General features: G+C 39.8%; 1 protein-coding gene across 6 annotated transcripts in view; it reads left to right on the top strand.

The window, feature by feature from the left end:
* The window catches only part of KDM6A (lysine demethylase 6A), a 153,228-nt gene that overhangs the window by 59,456 nt on the left and 76,241 nt on the right, over positions 1-17,531 (top strand). For all 6 annotated transcript variants that reach the window (XM_054291233.1, XM_054291234.1, XM_054291235.1 and 3 more), the window contains exon 5: positions 13,917-13,975. In XM_054291233.1, the coding sequence (XP_054147208.1) occupies positions 13,917-13,975 (59 nt within the window). The remainder of the gene's footprint in view (positions 1-13,916; positions 13,976-17,531) is intronic.

Below are 17,531 nucleotides of genomic sequence, written 5' to 3'. Positions count from 1 at the left end.
ATGGATAATTTCCAGGCTGGATGATTATGCCTTCCCATTTTGAGATGTGCTAAGTGACCACAAGGTGATGATCCCAGGTTTATGAAGCTGCTCACATCATTCTCTTCATGGACTGGAACTTTCTGTGGGTGTGAATTACTTCATCTTTGATATCTTCAATTGAGAAATGGTCCTGAAATTGCTAAATAATAGACAACTGGACTTCAGAAGAAAGTGTGAAAAAGCTGTAAAGTATTTTTTTTTAAATGTTACTCTAAATAACAAGATAGATTCAGATTACACTTAATAGTAATCACATGTTCAGAAAAGATGGGAAAGAAAAACCCCGCCTTTTTTGATCTAAGAAAATAAATGTAAATTGGTATATATTAGACAATGTTATGGAAAAGTTGCAAATGTGGGGCTGATGTGGTGGTTTTGGATAGGAGGTATTTAGGGAAGTGATACAAAAACCTCTGTAATTGACAGTCTGTGGAACCATTGGGAATGGTTCCTATATACACTTCTGTGAAAAATAAGGGTTGAAGATGAAAAATCTTGGGAAAGTTAAGTAAAATAATAGTGAAAAGTAATAATGATTTTAATGACTGGAAGTGAAAGTGAACATTTGTATTGTGAAACAGAAGATAAATTTTGAATGTTGAATGCTACAGATTTCAAGTACAGAAAAAGATTTTGGAGAATTATGATAGCAAGTTCAGTTTCATATGGCATGGAGATATTTTTAAACAGTAGTATTTGAAAGTGTCCATGTCTACCATCTCACAGCTCATGGTCTTGAGGGAACTGGCCTTAGTATCAGAAAAAGTAGAGTATGAAAAAAAAGTTAAAAGCCCAAACAGCATTTGGTTTAATAAAGAACAATATAGAATCCTCCACTGGAAAGGATGGTCTTATGTAAAGGATAAGTATAGTTCAGTGTGACATTTTTCTGAAATCCAGTCATCCTCCTCTCTAAAGCAGAACAGAAGAATGAAATTTCAGACAAATGATCAAAGCATTATCCAAGAACTGTTTGCAGAGGAGATTCTGCTGAGTCGTGCAAGCCTAAGGAGGTGTCCAGTCACACCAAGGAGCAGCAATTACAACCTAAAATTAATTTGTGGAACTCAGCAAGATGTCTTTAAAGTAAGAGCCCTGTGAGATTTGCAAAAGGATGTTGAATTAACAGAGGAGGAGAAAATCCCCATTTGATGATGCTGGTTAATTTGCCCTCTTCTTGTCCTCTTGTCTCTCCTCTTTCAGGCTGTCAGCTGAGTTTAGAATAAACTGCTCCAGAGGAAAAGATTTTAAAGCTACCAACTCTGAGAGGTTTCTTACCTAGTCTGGTGAGGTAGTAGTCAGAAGTGAAGAAACGCTAGTGGATTAAAAAATGTTTCAGTTCCCAGTCCAGGACAGCCGTGGTGTTTCCATTTGCAGTTTGTCAGAGTTAATTTTTCAGAAATTAAACTGTTGACAGAAGTAATTAAGTAAAATCAGGTGCAGCAGCAGTGATGCAATGGTAAGAAGAAGAGGGATTAGTGAGGGAGGAAAGCAACCTGAGCTCTGGATCAGAGGAGGAAAAAGCTGCAGTGCAGAATAGCCAGAGATAAGGAGGGCACAAGAAGTGTCCTTCATTTGGCTTGTTTGTATTTTTTCTGGTTTGTTTTGCCTTTAGAAACTGACGGCTCTTAAACTCACTAGTCTATATATTCACAGAGTGGGCTGAAAATTTACTGAGGTACAGTTTTCTGTTAAGAAATGATGATTTGATGGAATTGAAATGCTCTGTGGGAATGGTTGGTGGGCTGCCCAGCTGCTTTGCTCTGCTCTTGGCTGCTGGCCATCCAGTCTGCTCCCCCAGCTGCCTGTCATGTGGGCCTGCTGCCTTGGCTCTGGTAGCCCATTTTAAGTATTTGTACATTCTAACAAATAAAACAGCAAATCACCAATTAGAACACCAATTAGCCATCGCTACTTAACCAACTGCAGTCTTAATTGGACAATCATTTTCAGTAATAATTGATTGATCCCTAACTAGCAACCATTAATCAATGATCTTGCATTCCAGTTCTTGAAACAAACCTTTAAAAAATTGACACTTTTGTGTTTAAATTTTTGATACATATGTAAGAATACATAAAATGTATACCCCAAAATGTGCTATTGCATAGCACTTCTGCTTTTCAGATGTAACTGATTAATGAAAAATAGAGTCAAGATCTAAACAGCTAGTAAGGTTTTTTTCTAAATCTAATACTCAGAATTGTGTTCCAAATGTGGGATTTTGTTCAATTTGCAGTTTACAGAACAAACTGGTTTTATGCTGGAGCTAATGAAGCCTGGGCAATGACAAGCTGGTGTCTGTTGTCCTTTCACACCTCCTGTCCTTCCCTCTCCCACGTAAGCGCACACAAACTGAAATTCCTCTTGTTTTCCTAGTGAAGCATCCTCAATGACATCTTGTTTCCTATGGCATCTCTGAGCAGGAAAAGCACATGCTTGATTTAAAGCTGTGCTACTGGGCTAAGTGTCTTTTCCCAAAGAGGAGAGAATAATTAAGCTCTATGTGCTTTCTGAAAGTAGGCCTTGTCTTGGGGACTCTTTTTCCTACCCAACAGGCATTTTCAGTGACATTCCTCCAGTTTTTCATCTTTGAGAAGTCTTGCTTTCTCTAAAACTCATTTGAAGGCAGCTAACAGGTTCAAGAGTTACTCAGCTGGAAAGAACAACATAAAAGCAGCAACTGCATTCTTATGGGACTTGGTTAAAAATTAACCTTTGAATTTTTCCATTAAGCAGAGTTCCAGATTCAGTTGGGTTTTTTTTACTGCCCAGCATAATGTGGTTCAAGATTCAAGGGGAACAGCCATAGAGAGTTTTGTCATTTAATTGTTGTGGTTATTTTCCTTTGGTTTTTGCTGGTCTGTTTGTGTGTATTTGAATCTCTTTATAGTCATTCATGCCGTAGTATATTCAACTTGTCCACTCCCATTTTCTGTGGAGTGCCTGAGGTAGAGCAGCTGTGTAATTAATGATAGTAAGGCTCTTTTCCAGCACTAGTGATTTTCCAGCAGTGAGAAACTGACAGGGAAATAATGGGGCAACTTGTCAACTCAGTGGGATTCCTATCTTTGCTGGAACGGGTTGGAAAAATGGTGAATCAAGGAGAGAAAATTCCATGCTAGTAGTTCTACTTCTAGCTAGTAGTTCTACTGCAAAATGTTTTGAAGATTGATGTAAATTGTAATGAAAGAGGATAAAACATTTGAATGAACTGTCCAGATGCCATAGTCCAAAAAAGATGCTTCAGTAATGTTTGTGTGTACATATGAGCCAGCATTAGTTTCTGTACTTGGAAAATATTTGAGGAGATCTCATAGTTTTTGTGAGGTCAGTATATCTAGATGGAAATAAGGGAAGCTAAATCCTTTAGTTAGTATGAAATAAGAGCAGTAATCACCAAAGAAAAGCAGAGGATGAGAAGACCTGCTCAGTGTTTAGTTTGCTTGTGCTGATCAATATCTGGGCTCCATCTCAAGGGTATTGGCAAAATAAGGAAGTGCCTGCAGGACAGCATGATGGGGGGAATCTCTCTTCTTTGGGCCACATTTGTTTTTGATAATGACTTTCTTCAAGTTCATCCTGACTTGAGAGAAGTTGGATAAAAAGGAAAGGAATCCTGCATGGATGAACAAGATGTTTCTGACAAAACTCAGGCATAAAAAGGAAGCACACAGGAGGCAGAAGCAAGGATTGATGACTCTGGAGAAATACAGAGAGATCATCCAAGCAAGCATTCAGGGATTGCATAAGGAAAGCCAAAGCCCACACGGAGTTGAATTTGGTGAGGGACATAAAAGGCAACAAGAGAGCTTCTGCAAGTGTATCAGCAGCAAAAGGAAGATGAAAGAATATGCAGGGCTGCTGCTAAATAAAGCAAATGACAAAGGATATGGGAAACATGGAGGTGCTTCATGTGAGCACCTTGGGCTTTACTGGTAGGACTCACCTTCAGTGCCCTTGAGACCATTTGGGAGATCTGGACCCAAGAAGATTTGCTCTCAAAAGTGGATCAAGTTTGGGAAAATCTAAACAAAAAAATATCTACAATACCATGGGACCTACTGAGATATGTCAGTGAGTGCTGAGGGAGCTCATCTCTGTCACTGTGAGACCACTCTCAATTATCCTGTTAAGCTCATGGTGATGGGGAAGGTTTCTGAGGCCTGGAATAAAGCAGATTTCACTCCTGCCCTCAAGAATGGCAAGAAGGAAGATCCTGGGAGCTGCAGGCCAGTCAACTTCACCTCCATCCTTGTGAAGGTGATAAGAGCAAATTATCCTGGAAGCTGTTTCCAGCACATTCAGGGCATGCAAGTCACTGGAAGTAATCACCATGAATTTATGAAGGAGACATAATGCTTGATGAACCTGATAGCTGTTTGCAACATAGTGGTGGAGGGGATGAGAGCCACAAGATATTGTTGTGTTTATTTTAGTAAGGCTTTCCACACTGTTCCTGTAATGTGCTCACAGAAAAACTGATGAAATATAAACTAGATAAGTGGTCAGTGTGGTAGATTGAAAACTGGCTCACCCAGGCTCAGAGGATTGTGATCAACCTCTGTCATGGTCAAACCCCAGATGGCACCTTCAGTACCACACAGCCACTTGCTCACTGCCTCCTTGCTCCTCCCTAGTGGAAAGGGAAGAAGAATTGGGGAAAAAACAATGGGTAAAACCATGTGGGCTAAAATTAAACCAGTTTATTTAAAGTGAAACACAGGAATAGTAATGCTTATTTAAGTGAAACACACAGTAATACTAATAGTAATATTAGCAATAATAATGATTTTAACAAAAAGGAGAAAGAGAAAGGAAAAATCCAAGAAAAAGAAGCACTTGAACAACATAATTGGTTCCCGCACACTGAGCAGTCTGAGCGGTGATCAGCCCCTCCTGGGCAGCTCCTCTGTGTTTGTGTACTGGATGTGACTTTGTATGGGATGGGATGGGATGGGATGTCCCTGTGCCCAGTCTGGATCAGTCCCAAGCCTTCTGCCTCCCTGAGACACAGAAAGGTCCTGACTTAGGGCAAGCACCACTCAGTAACAACTGCAAGGTCTGTGTGTTTACATTATTCCATCCTAAATCCAAAGCACAGTGCTGCACCAGCTATTAAGAAGAAAATGAACTCTGTTCCAGCCAAAACCAGGACATATCACAGAGTCCAGCTGGAGGCCAGCCATTAATTGCCCCATGGCTTGAGAGTGGGACCTGTGCTCTTCAGCACCTTGGGTTGGTGACCTGTGTTACAGGCTGGGATGCACCTTCAGCAGGGTTACAGGCAGGACCAGACTGGGGAGAGGTGACACAATTGTGCTGCTGTTCAGAGGGAGCTGAACAGCCCCAGGAGCCTCCTGGTGTTTGACAGAGGCCAAGTCCTTTCTTTCTGGAGGAACAACCCAGTGCAGCAGCACAGGCTGGAGGATGGGGAGCAGCTTTGCAGGAAAGGCCCTGGGGTCCTGGGACATGAAGTGACCACGAGCCAGCCCAGTGGCATCCTGGCTGCATAAGGGAGACCATGGCCACCAAGGTGAGGGATGATCTTTCCTCTCTGCTGAGCCTTGGTGAGCTGCATGGGGAGTTCTGGGTCTGGTGCTGGGCTCCAAAGTATAACAGAGTGGGGTGACAGTGGAGCAAGTCCAGGAAAGGGCCATGAGGCTGTGTAAGGGCATGAAACATCTCTCATGCAGGGACTGGGGGCTCAGGGAGCTGAGTTGTTCAGCCTGGAAAGGATCAGGAGTGTCTTACCCAGTTTTACAAATAAACAGAGCCAGAATCTTCTTGGTGGTGCTAGTCAATAAACAAAAATCAGCAGGCACAAATTGAAAACACAAAATTCCAATTAAACACATGAAAATGTATTTATTTCTTTATTTGTGAAGGTGATTAAACAGTGGAGAAGGTTGCCTAGAGGGTTTGAGGGGCTGGTGTGTCAGCGTGTTGGGGGTAGGACGGTCAGGACGGACGGAAATGAGAGATCTCTGCAGTCAGGTCGTGGAACTTGTGGTTTATTGCAAAGGGCCTGGGTGCAGGGCCCTGCTGGGAGCTGCCAGCCACAGCTCAGAGCAGGCCCGAGAGAAGAGAGGGACAGAGAGGATGAGAGGGTGAGAGCATAAGGGAGTAAAAAAGGGTAAGAGCGTAAAAGGGTAAGAGTGCGAGGTTCCTGTTACAATACCATAAATCTTCTGTGTTGAATATTCTGCTTCTCACTAACCAATCTAGTACAAGACACAAATCCTATAGCATTTCCATACAGCCTGTAAGAATCATTACATTACCATACTGTGTTACATTTTAAACCCTCAAAACTCCTCTTTGGGCCCCTTCCGCCAAGCTGTAGGGTCTGCTCTGACCCTTGGACCTGTCTGCAAGCAGAGGGTGTTGTCTAATCAAAAGGGGATTACCTTCAGCCAGCCACACCATTGTTTTCCAGTTGTTCAGTAACTAAGGTGTCTCAAAGCTTGCTTTCATTCCAATCTCACTTATAGTTTCCATATTCTCAAAATCTTTTTGCCAGACAATCATATTTATAAGGCTTTCCTGTTCCCCATCTTCCCCAACATCGGTGTCCTTGGAGGCAGTCAAAACCCAACTGGATATCATCCTAGGAATGTTCTAGTTGTGCCTTCCTTGAGAAGAAGGTTGGACTAGGTGATCTCCAGAGTGATTGTCTCTTTTTGTGCAAACATTGGATATATTAGTTTAGTTATAAAGCATCTGGTGTCAAGCATGGTTTTCTGTTTGGAGTTAGGGGGATGTTTTTTCATAAAGTCATGTATCATACAAAATAAATTAGAAGCTTTGTGATTGTTAACAACATTCAGGGAATCTACAGGGAGAGTATTAAATTTGGTTACATGAATCATCTGGATAAAATATCTGTCAAGGTGAGTTTAATCCTTTGTGTGTTGCACAACACCTTTGCTCACTTGATTCATGTCAGAAAAATTCTGTTTGCTGTTAAAATACTTAAATTATTGAGAATACTTGTACCAAGTGAAAAATGAAGATGTTTACATCAAGTGAAATATTTTAAGGCACATAAGTCAGATGCCCATAGCAATGATCACAATTTAGACACTTGCTTGGCTGTTTGTTTGTGTGACAAACTTGGAGGTTCACTAGTTGATCAGAAGTCCCTTTTGCCAATGGAGCTAGGTTTATTTATGGATAAAGAAATACATGGTTTGCAAAACTGTGTAGATTCCATCATCAGTGAACAGGATCTGAGTTATTTGATATTGTTTTGTCAGCTTCTCATTTTCATAGGGCAGTACGCCCTGCAAAGTAGTTGTAACACAGTGTATTATTCAGGAGGGTTTGAAATAATGAATGTCTGTTGAATTAATTACTCTATGTGGGTTTCAGTAATTTTCCAGTAGTCTTGTCTTGATGTACCTGTCCATCCCTGTGTGCCAGGAAGTTTTTGTTTACAGATAGTGCTGGAAAGCCACTCGGAGGATAACAAGGCTCCCACTTGGGCCTCTTCACACAGGTCTTTCCATGTGTGTTTCAGTCCATGGGTAAAAATGTGGGGATAGAAGTGTTTTGGTGGTGTTTTTCCCAAGAAGTTGAAAGAGTACTTTTCATTCAGAGGGGAGCTGCAGGGAATGTGGGAATGCAGCACTGCTGGGAAATTGCAAAGGATAAATGTACTGTCTTTCCTAAAGAGGAGATGAGTAGGATGGCCAAGACAACTTAATAATTTCAGAGATAGGAACTACTTACAAAGGGAAAAAAACTCACAATTTGTAGATGGTGTGGAATTTTTATTTGATTTCTATTTGGCTTTATTTCTGCTTAATTTCTAGTAAGAATTTTTCTGTCATATTAAAACAAAGCAGGTTTTATGAATTAAAAAAGATGGATTTCTTCTGGAAGTAGTAGGTGTATTTTGGCAATATTTACTCTCAGAAAAGATCTTCTTCAAGAAAATGAGGAATTACTTTGTAGCTGCGTACCAAGATATTACAAATGACAGAATGTATTTGTCACAGGAATAATGACTTTTATATTTTAATTGCTTTCACATGGCTACTGGGATGCAGACACATACCCAGTAACAAATTTTGGAATATTATGATTATTGCTCCAGAAGCAGTCATGCAAGCATGTTAGAATAGCTGTATTTAAAAATCCTGTATAAATGTGATGATTTTTTAGGTACTATAAAACTTGAAGAAGACAAAACTAATGCTAATTTGCCATACACACAGGATTCTTAGTATTTTTGCAGGTGATTGGAATTTACAGCACATGTAGATAGGTAGTTCTCTTTTTCATGTTTATACAAATGTAAACAAATTTTATTTGAACCCTCCCTTTTTCCTGAGCACGAATAATCTCTGTACTAGAGCCTGTCACCTCCCAAGGGCCTGGAGCTGTTTTTAAACAGGGGCCTAAATGGAATTTTTTATTTGGTACAGACTCTCTAGGGAGCTGTTACTCTGTATTTGAGTAGTGTCAGGAGGAAGAATTAGGCACCACAGTGTCAAAACTTCATTTTTCTTTTTTTTTTTTTTCTGTTTATTTTTTTTTTTTTAATTTCACTAAAGAAATAAACATATTCATATCTTTAAGCACAAAAACTGTTCTTTTGCTTTGAACAGGTGGCTGAGACACCCTGTGACCACAGGATGTGACATGAGCTGTAAAACCTTGTTCTCCTGGTCAGGTTTTCTGAGGAGCAGTGGCGCCTGCCCACGTGTGTCCTGTGCAGCCTGGGGTGGTGTGGGCTGGGCTCAGGGCTCCAGGGGCTCCTGGGCTGTCAGACCCTGCTGCAGGCAAGCTAAATATGCCATCAAAGGCTTTCTGATTCCTGTCAGTAGTAAACAAGTGAAAAGCAGTCACTGATCTCTCATAAGAGTGCTGAATGTCTTTTTTCCATAGTTTTTCTTTCACTAACCAACTACGTAGGAACTTTTTTTTTCCTCCTGTTTTCGTTATTATATAGCGTTGTGGGATACACTCTGATTTCTAATTAATTGAAAGATTTATTTTATCTACATCTGGCCCTTCTCCATAGAGTCACAAAGAATCACAGAATAGTCAGGGCTGGAGTGACCTCTGGAGATAATCCAGTCCAACTCCTGCCAAGGCAGGGTCACCCAGAGCAGGTGACACAGGAACGTGTCCAGATGGGTCTGGAATGTCTCCAGACAGGGAGATTCCACACCCTCCCTGGGCAGCTGTTCCAGAGCTCTGCCACCTCCGTGGAAAGAAGTTCTTCCTCATGTTCAGGTGGAGCTTCTTGTGTTTCAGTTCATGCCAATTGCTCCTTGTGCTGTTGCTGGGCACCATTGAAAGGGTCTGGCGCCACCCCCTTGGCACCCACTTTGGAGATATTACATAAATATCTCCATATTTGAGATATTTGTATGAATAGAAGAACTGATGCATTTGCCTGTGTGTGTCACTGGTTAAGGGCCTGCATGAAGAAGGTTGGCAGGAGGGTGTGAAGTTTTTGTCCACCTTGTACTGACCATGGATGTTGCTTTCTCTGAAGTGAAATATTTGGACGTTTCAGTGATGTTTGAGATGTAATTGTAGGTTTGTTAGACATTTTGATGGGAGCAGTGTAGGCTTAAAGAGCTTTTACTTGTGTACCAGTCTTTACTTGTGCTGATGCTGTTGTTAATGGGGGTCCACAAATGAAGTTGCCTGGGAAGCTGATCCAGTTAAAAAATCCTAGATACTAATAATTCAGATCTCTTCTGGCATCCAGTTGGCTGTAGTACTCTGGAGATGATTGTGTCAGCACAAATGAGAGAGGCAGTGCTAGGCAATGTTTGTGAATCAGCAGTGCTGGGAACTATGGCAAAACCTGTTCCTTTTCATTTCCAAATGGCAAGGACCTGGCTGGATGCTGCCATGAGACTGCCTTGATTTTTTCATGGTTTTTTTTCTACTCTCTGACTCTCTAGATGTACCTAACAGAATTTCATTGGCAAGCCTAACTTCTAAGGGAATTTCTGTGTTTATACAACACCAGTTTGGAGTCTGTAACAGGGTCTCAGCTGTGCGTGACAGATAAGTGGAAAACATCTGGACCCAGATGTGGCAGCCACACGTTGGTAGAGCCAGTCCTAGATGGCTGTTTGTGATCTGAGTGTGGGGTGGCCATTGTTGGCCAGGGCTGGAGCATTTTTGTGTCCCTGTGTTTGTGGATAAGTGTCACTGCTGGGCTGGGCTGATGTGTTTCTGTGGGACCTGCTGGCTGCACCCTTGGAAGGTGGAGGAAAAGGCTTTGTGTGGGCTTGGCCTGAAATGCCTTGAGAACAGAACACATGGAATGGTGGGGATCTGTTTCCATCTTCTGCTTCAAAGAGCCTGTACGCCAGTTATTTGAGTTTCAATAAAAGACTAGTGAGATGGGTGGAGTCTTTCTCATTGGTGAATTTTTTTCCCTTGATCGCTTAAAACAAACAATACCATCAAAAAGTCTTCAATGTGTTTATTGACACCAGATGTATAAAAAAATGGATACAAATACATTTTTGCCTTCTGAGTTACCTGTTGACAAAATGTGTATACCACACTCTTTTAGAGGGTAAAATTGAAATGTTGCTCAGTATTAAATAGTGCATGTAAGTAACAGACGGCACAATATCAACTTGGCAATTTCCTTAAATTGCGTAAGCGTGGAAAATGGAAAGAGGTATTTGAGCCATCTAGTGGTTGGTATGAAACATTTTAATATTTTTTGATAATTCATAGAAAATGTAAATGATATCAACTTGGAAATAGCATTTCTGATTTGTCTGTGTTTGTAGCATGGCTGTAGAATGAAAAAAACTCAAGCATTCAACTTCAGATTTGAGGTGCAGTCTGTGTGGGTTTATATCTTACTTTCACTCAGGATTCTAGTGAAAAGAGATAGCTAGTGAAAAGAGATATCTGATAACATAAACATTAAATTAGACATTAGTAGCCAAAGAATGCATTTTGCTAGCATGAGATCTTCATAAATGTTGGGGGTTGTTACAAAGTTCAAGGAAGGGATTGTAATAAGATAATTTTGTTTTCTGCTTCTTACTAAAAAATATTTGATGAGAAAAAGAGGCCTTAAATTCTACCTCAACAGCTATTTATGGCAAGGACTAAATCACAGGAGTGGTCTTTACTGGAACACATGGAATGGTATTCTTTGGGAGGAACTTGTCAAAACTAATAGAAAAAACTGAAAACTGATTTCTTAAGATGGGGTGTCTTCCTGGTAAACAGATTCTTATGATTGTAAAAAGGACATTTTGTAGATGAAGATTTGGGTAATGATCCTGCTTGGTGCTGATCTGCATTAAGCTGTGGTGGCATTTCCATATTGTCCCTTGCCAGTAGGAACTTGGCTGCATTTTGAACTTGATGGTATTCTGCAAAAGTAATGAACTTGATGTGCATCTTGCCTTGAATTCTTTGTGGAAAGTGCAGCCACACATCGGGACACTGTGATGTCTTCCAGCCCTTGTGAGTCCTGTCCCTGTTCAAATGCATTAAAAGATACTTTTTAATCTTAGTTTATTAGATATTAATATAACAAACAGTTGATAAGTGGTGATAGATATGGTTAGAGCTATAGTATTTCAGAATAGATAAGTTTATGATCCATACTGACATTTCAGAATTTGCATCTTGACATTTGAAGTGAACTATTACAGGTACAAATATTAAATCTATATTATTTTTATTGAGAAGACGGTGGCAGCTTAAGATATTTTTAAGGTCAGTCTCAAAAGAATTAAGGCCAGAGGAGAAGGAGAGAAAAGTGGGAAAACAGGCACAGAACAAAGGACAGAGCAGTAATGGTTTGTTTGTAGTGCTGTGAGGACCATCTGAAAGCTTTATGTGAACTTGATACAGAAATTACATTTTACTAAATCACTTGCATCTTGGTTCTGTTGTGCCTCGAAAGTTGCTTGTTGTAAACCCTTAGCATCAAAATATCTGGGAGATTTTTTCTGAATCTCTTTCTTGGACTGTGAATTGTAATAGATTTCATAAGAGGAAGTCAAATTCTTTGCAGATTAAAGAGGTTTTAGTTGTCTGGCACATTTTGTTTGAATTTTGCAGTGTTGCAGTGAAGGATTTTTGTGATCACTGTTGTTCTCAATCTCTACAATGATCTAAACTTTATTGAGATTTGAAATATCAGAGGGGACACTGGGCAGTCCTGTTAAGTTCTGTCTGAAAAATGAGCTGGCCTGAAGATAGTGAGGACTCCTGGATGCTGTATTTTTAGGCTTCCATGTTGCACACATGAAAATCTCTCTTTCTTCTTCATTTAAAATGACTTTTCAGTCAGGCCATTATGTGTGCTCAGCTTTTGAGCCTGCCTTCTTCCTGATCTTCCTGATCTTCCTGATCTTCCTGCTGCCAGAGCACACTTGGAACATGTAAAAAACACAGAATATGGAATTGGAGATATTTTATCTTTATGATGTCCATGTTGTGCTTTTATTCAATTAAACAGGGATGTGGGTTTACTGTAATATTAAAGTGTTCTATTGTTTATGTACTTCCCTCTGCACTCCTGTTCACATTTCCAGTGCTCTGATTGCTGTAGGATGTGCTCACACCACAGCATTTTCCTAAAAGCTGTCCCTTGCTGGAGCTGGGATCCAGCTGCATTCATGAGAGAATCTTTGACATCCCCCCTGGTTTTAATTTGCATTTAGACGATGCAAATGAAGGATAATGAAATTCTCATACTGGATCCTGTTTCTGATGAATGCTGCTCTTTGTATTGTCTTCTGGTTACCAGTTATTTTGTAGGAAAAACTTGATTATAACTTTTGTATTTGGGTTGGGTTTAAGTCATAATTAGTATTCCTTTTTTGGAACTCTTTAGAAATTTGACTTGTTAAAGAACTGCATGCAAGTGGCAGAGAGATTATCTTGAAATGCAGTCTCTGACAACTGAAATTCCAGATCTTGTCCATGTGTCGGAGCTTTGGGATGCATAGCTGGTGTCTCAGAATCAGAATTATATATGAGAAAAGCCTGAAAATGTGTTTTAGGCAGCATGTGCAATGTCTCCTATAAATAATGGAATTGTTCTGCTCAATAAAAAACAAATGTGCTGTGGCATAGCTTTGCAAAATAAAAAGAAATTTTGTTTATTTTTCCTAATTTCGGAAATATGTAATAATTATTTGTGGAACTGGATAGTTAAACATTCATTAAATATTGTTAGTAATTTCACTTTGGAAGTAAGTCATAGTTTATATGGAAAGAAAATGAGTTTCCAGAAGGGGAAGTATTTTTGTGGTTTTGCCTTAGTTTTGCCTTTTGCAAATAGGAGGATTGGAACTAGAAATTGGATTAATGATGAAGGGATATTATTGTCATAGGTTTGAAGTTGATGGTCTGTGTTTTTTGGTATTCAGAAAAGTGAAATCTCCTTAATCACATTTTGAGATTCATTTAATTAATATTCTACATTAGACACTGAAATTAGAATGTGCATCTCTGTTTTCTTTTATGTGAGTATAAATCATTGTGACTATGAAATTATGCTTGGTCATAAACTGTTGTATTTTTTTTCATTATATTAAACTGCTGAAGATTTCTACTCCATCATTTCTTTGCCTGCTGTTGTCCAAGTAGAACAGAGCACATCAGTTTCTCTGATATAGAAGTACCTGAATATTGTGGTTACTCTTCCACCAAAATAGCCACTTTTTTGTGACCATGGAGAACCAGTGCTTTTTTTAATGTCTGCCTATCTTTTTGTTGTTTCTTTTTGGCTCTTCCTGTTGGAGGCAGTTTTTAAATATATTTGTCTTATAATGGAAATAGAATATCAATGGATGGATAAAATACTGGAAGCTGGCTCTTATCTGGTTTTTAAACACTGTTTCTTTCCTTTACAGAATGCTGCCTTTTTATATGGCCTTGGTTTGGTCTACTTCCATTACAATGCCTTTCAATGGTAAGTTGGAGCAAGCTGACAGTGTCAGTGTTTTGTGTGGTGTCCAACAGTGTGTGATTATTTCAGCCTCAGTTCAGTGTGAGTGTAAAATAGTTTAATTTTGATTTTATTACAGATGAGGTGTTTGCAGGTGTTGCTGTCCTGCGTCAGTGTCTGTATTACTGTAACAAACTTGGGGCAGCCACAACAGCTCCATGAAAAGGAAAGCACTTTGGGAGAATTTGCACTCCCTTTAGCACAGTTCAGCAGTGGGGATGGAGCAGAATGACTCAACAGGCTTTTGGGAATTGTTGTCATTGATAATCTGTGCCCTGGGTTTGTTGGAAAGCCTCTTATAAAAACCTTCCTGGCAGAGAGGTGGTGAATGGGGCTTGTTTTCATTTTGCTTGGTAGGCAGGAGTTTTGACAGAGCTGCATTAGGTGAGGGGTTTGGATATGAGGAGCAGTTGGCTCAGATGGAATCAGTGTTCAATCTGATGGAAAAACTCAGGGTTAAAAGAGTTGTAATTTCTGCCAGGGCTTTGAGGACTGAGCAGGGCTTTTGTTGAGGATGGGGGGAGGGTTGGGTTTCAGTTGGGTTTTGGTTTGACTTTATCAGTGATGAGAGTGGTGAATGGAATGGACTCAGTCACTGGGGTTCTGTTCAAAGGTCCTCAGACTTTTATTGGTGTTTAATCCTGTGGAGATAGAGTTAATTCATGGGGGAAAAGTCAGAGAGGTGCAGTGTTTAGGTCAGTCTGTTTTACACTCAGTACAGAGACTGTTAGTGCAGTAAGTGTGACTCAGGACTTGATTGATCACTAAAAGTTCATTGTGTTACTGAGCCAAGCCTAATTGCAGGTAGGGATGCAGGAATGACCACTGACTGATGGCTGGGAACAATGGAGCAGGATTTCTCCCCCACCTCTCCTTAAATTGTTTTTTATGTATCTTTAGGGCAAACATTAATGCTTTCCTCAGGATAATGTGCATAAACTTTTATTCTTCGTATTAGAATAAATTGGTTAAATTATGAGCTCAAAACATGGATTAATTTATCTTGCAGCTTACTGCTATTTTTACTGATAGTGGTGAAATGAATGTTGTTCCTTTGTTGTCTTGTACAGGGCATGCAATTCTGTTGCATTCTAATTAGCAAGAGAAGAACAGAAAAGTTTTCAGAAAGCCTGAGAATCCATTGTTTTAAGATTGTGATGAGACTTGGCTGAATTTTACCAAGTTTCAGAACATTCTAGTTGCTACATAGTCTTGTCTTCATCATTTAGCATTCAAAAGTATTTTGTGCACCATTTCTCACAAGCTGTATCTTGTTACAGTTTGCACTGTGAAAATGGTAGATAAACTGTAAGATAAATAAGACAAAGCAGTTAGTTTTAGAGTAATTAATTTTTTGAAAAGCCACCTGTTCAACATAGACTTTTGCCATCAGCAGATCATGCTATTTAGTATTCATAAATTAGAGCTTTGAATTAATTTAGATTTTTCTTCACTTGTTGACAGCATGAGTGTAAGCTGATGTCCTAACTGAAAGAACTGCACGTAGATCTCATATTAAGGTTGAGTAGAGTAATTATGTTTTCCATTTCATTCATACAACAGAGTTATGTATAGTGTGGTGCTAAGGACATTGTGTATCATGAAAGTATTGGGTAGAATTTTTAAAGAAAGAAAATCCAATATAAGTAAAATCTTGTACTTTTGTGTGTAGTTCTGATTTTTAATCCCTTTGAGTGGCTTTCTTTCCCCTTCCCTGTGATTTTTTGGGGCCAAGAGCAGAGGGATATGGGGCTGTTGGTGTTCAGGTATGACAAAATCACAAAAGACTTGGAGATGACAGCAAGTCATTTACAAGAGTGTTCTTTGAAGCCTTAATCCTCCCCAGAACTCTCACAGATTGCCAGGAGAGTCCTCTTGCAGAGTGCAATGCTGATCTGTCTTCCTGCTGCATTTACTCCATCTGCTTATGCTCAGAGGGAACGTGGCTCTCGATATTTCTAGCAGGCAGAGGAAGACTGTTCAAGTATTCAAGACTGTTTAAGGTGGTTTATTTATTCTGATTCATCCATGAACTGGTTTTTTTAACACCACTGCTTCATATATTCAGAGACTTTAACAAGAGGGAAGTACATAGTCCTCGTAAAAGGAAGGAGTGAGAAATACTTGAGGTTTTTTCATGTCTCATATAAACAGGGATAATAAAAAAAGCAACTGGGAATAAGACCAGCTTTAGAATTATTGTTCCTATATTTTATATTATTTTCAAAGTTTTCCAGCTTTCATAAAAGGATGTGTTGGATTGGTTCCAAGACTCTTAATGTAGTTCACTGTAATTCAATACTGGACATATTTTTATATACTTGAGCAGCATTGCAGCAATATCTTAAGTACAAATCTTAGCTGTTACATCATTTTATGTTGGTGATTTTGTTTAACTGTTCATGTAAGAATTAGAAGTCCTCAACGTATATATGAACACTGCAGTAGTGTGATCAGATGATCAGACCAAACCTATTTCACACAATTATTATAGTTAAGATGTGCCATGAGGTGTTATCTGCATAAGTTGAATCAACTGCAGTAAAACAGGTCTGAAGGATGTGAAATTTTGATACTCCCTTCTTTGACACCATTTATCATTAAGCAGTAAGTGATTGGTTCATTTTTACTGTTGTTTCCCTGTTTCTCAGGGTAGAAAACCTATTAGAATGAGATATTCACATAACTTTAATAATTTCGTGCCCTCCATAGTTGTCCTATAGATTGAACACTAGTAAAGAATTTCAACAGTTAGTCCAAGGCTGTTGTTCATTTCTGTGAAATCCCTGCACCCAGGTGCAGTGGCTTGGATACCAAATTTTTTTTCTCCACCTTAGTGAAAATTCTGAGCCTGCCTGGTTTATCATCTGCTGATTCCACTGACTTCCATCTAGATGAGAAGATGGAGCCCAGGCTCTGAGGTTGTGTCCTGAAATTGAGTTTCACACCCTGTGGATCCCAGTGTACTAACTGGGGTGCTCCAAGGGCAGCCTGCAGTGTTTTCAGTGGCCTGGCAAATTGCTGGAGCACTGAGAAAGGCTCCAGATTGCTCAGAAACACCTGAGAGGAGACTGAGCTCAGTCACCCTGGTTGCCCCATTTGGACTTTTTGCCCTGAGGTTCCTCGGTTCAGGGATTCCTTACCAGCTGTAGGGGCTGAGTGCTATAGAAAACTCAGTCCTTCAGCACTGACCCTGAAAAAAGCCAAAGACCTGCAAGAGATGATCCTGACCCTTTTCCTCACCTCCATCATGACTAAAGGCTGCTGTGGAAAACCAGTCATTCCTGAGTGGAACTTTCTGATCCTTCCCAAAGCAGAAGCCCTGTCATCATCTGTGCAATATCTAGATATTAAGATATCTAAAACCAACATCTCTACTTCCCACTGGGTTCCTCCACACAGAAAGTTGAGGATATAATGGGATGTGTAGGAATGCACACTGCCAAGTGGAGACCTCTAAGAATTTAAACACACAGTCTGTAGATACTGCTTTGTCAAATATTTCTCAGGTTTCATGTGG

This window comes from Melozone crissalis, unplaced genomic scaffold (genome assembly GCF_028551555.1).
Source record: "Melozone crissalis strain CALT ecotype California unplaced genomic scaffold, PUWL_Pcris_2 ptg000090l_1, whole genome shotgun sequence".
NCBI lineage: Eukaryota > Metazoa > Chordata > Aves > Passeriformes > Passerellidae > Melozone > Melozone crissalis.
Note: the sequence above shows the minus strand (reverse complement) of the source record. Positions and strands in the feature narration are given on the sequence as shown.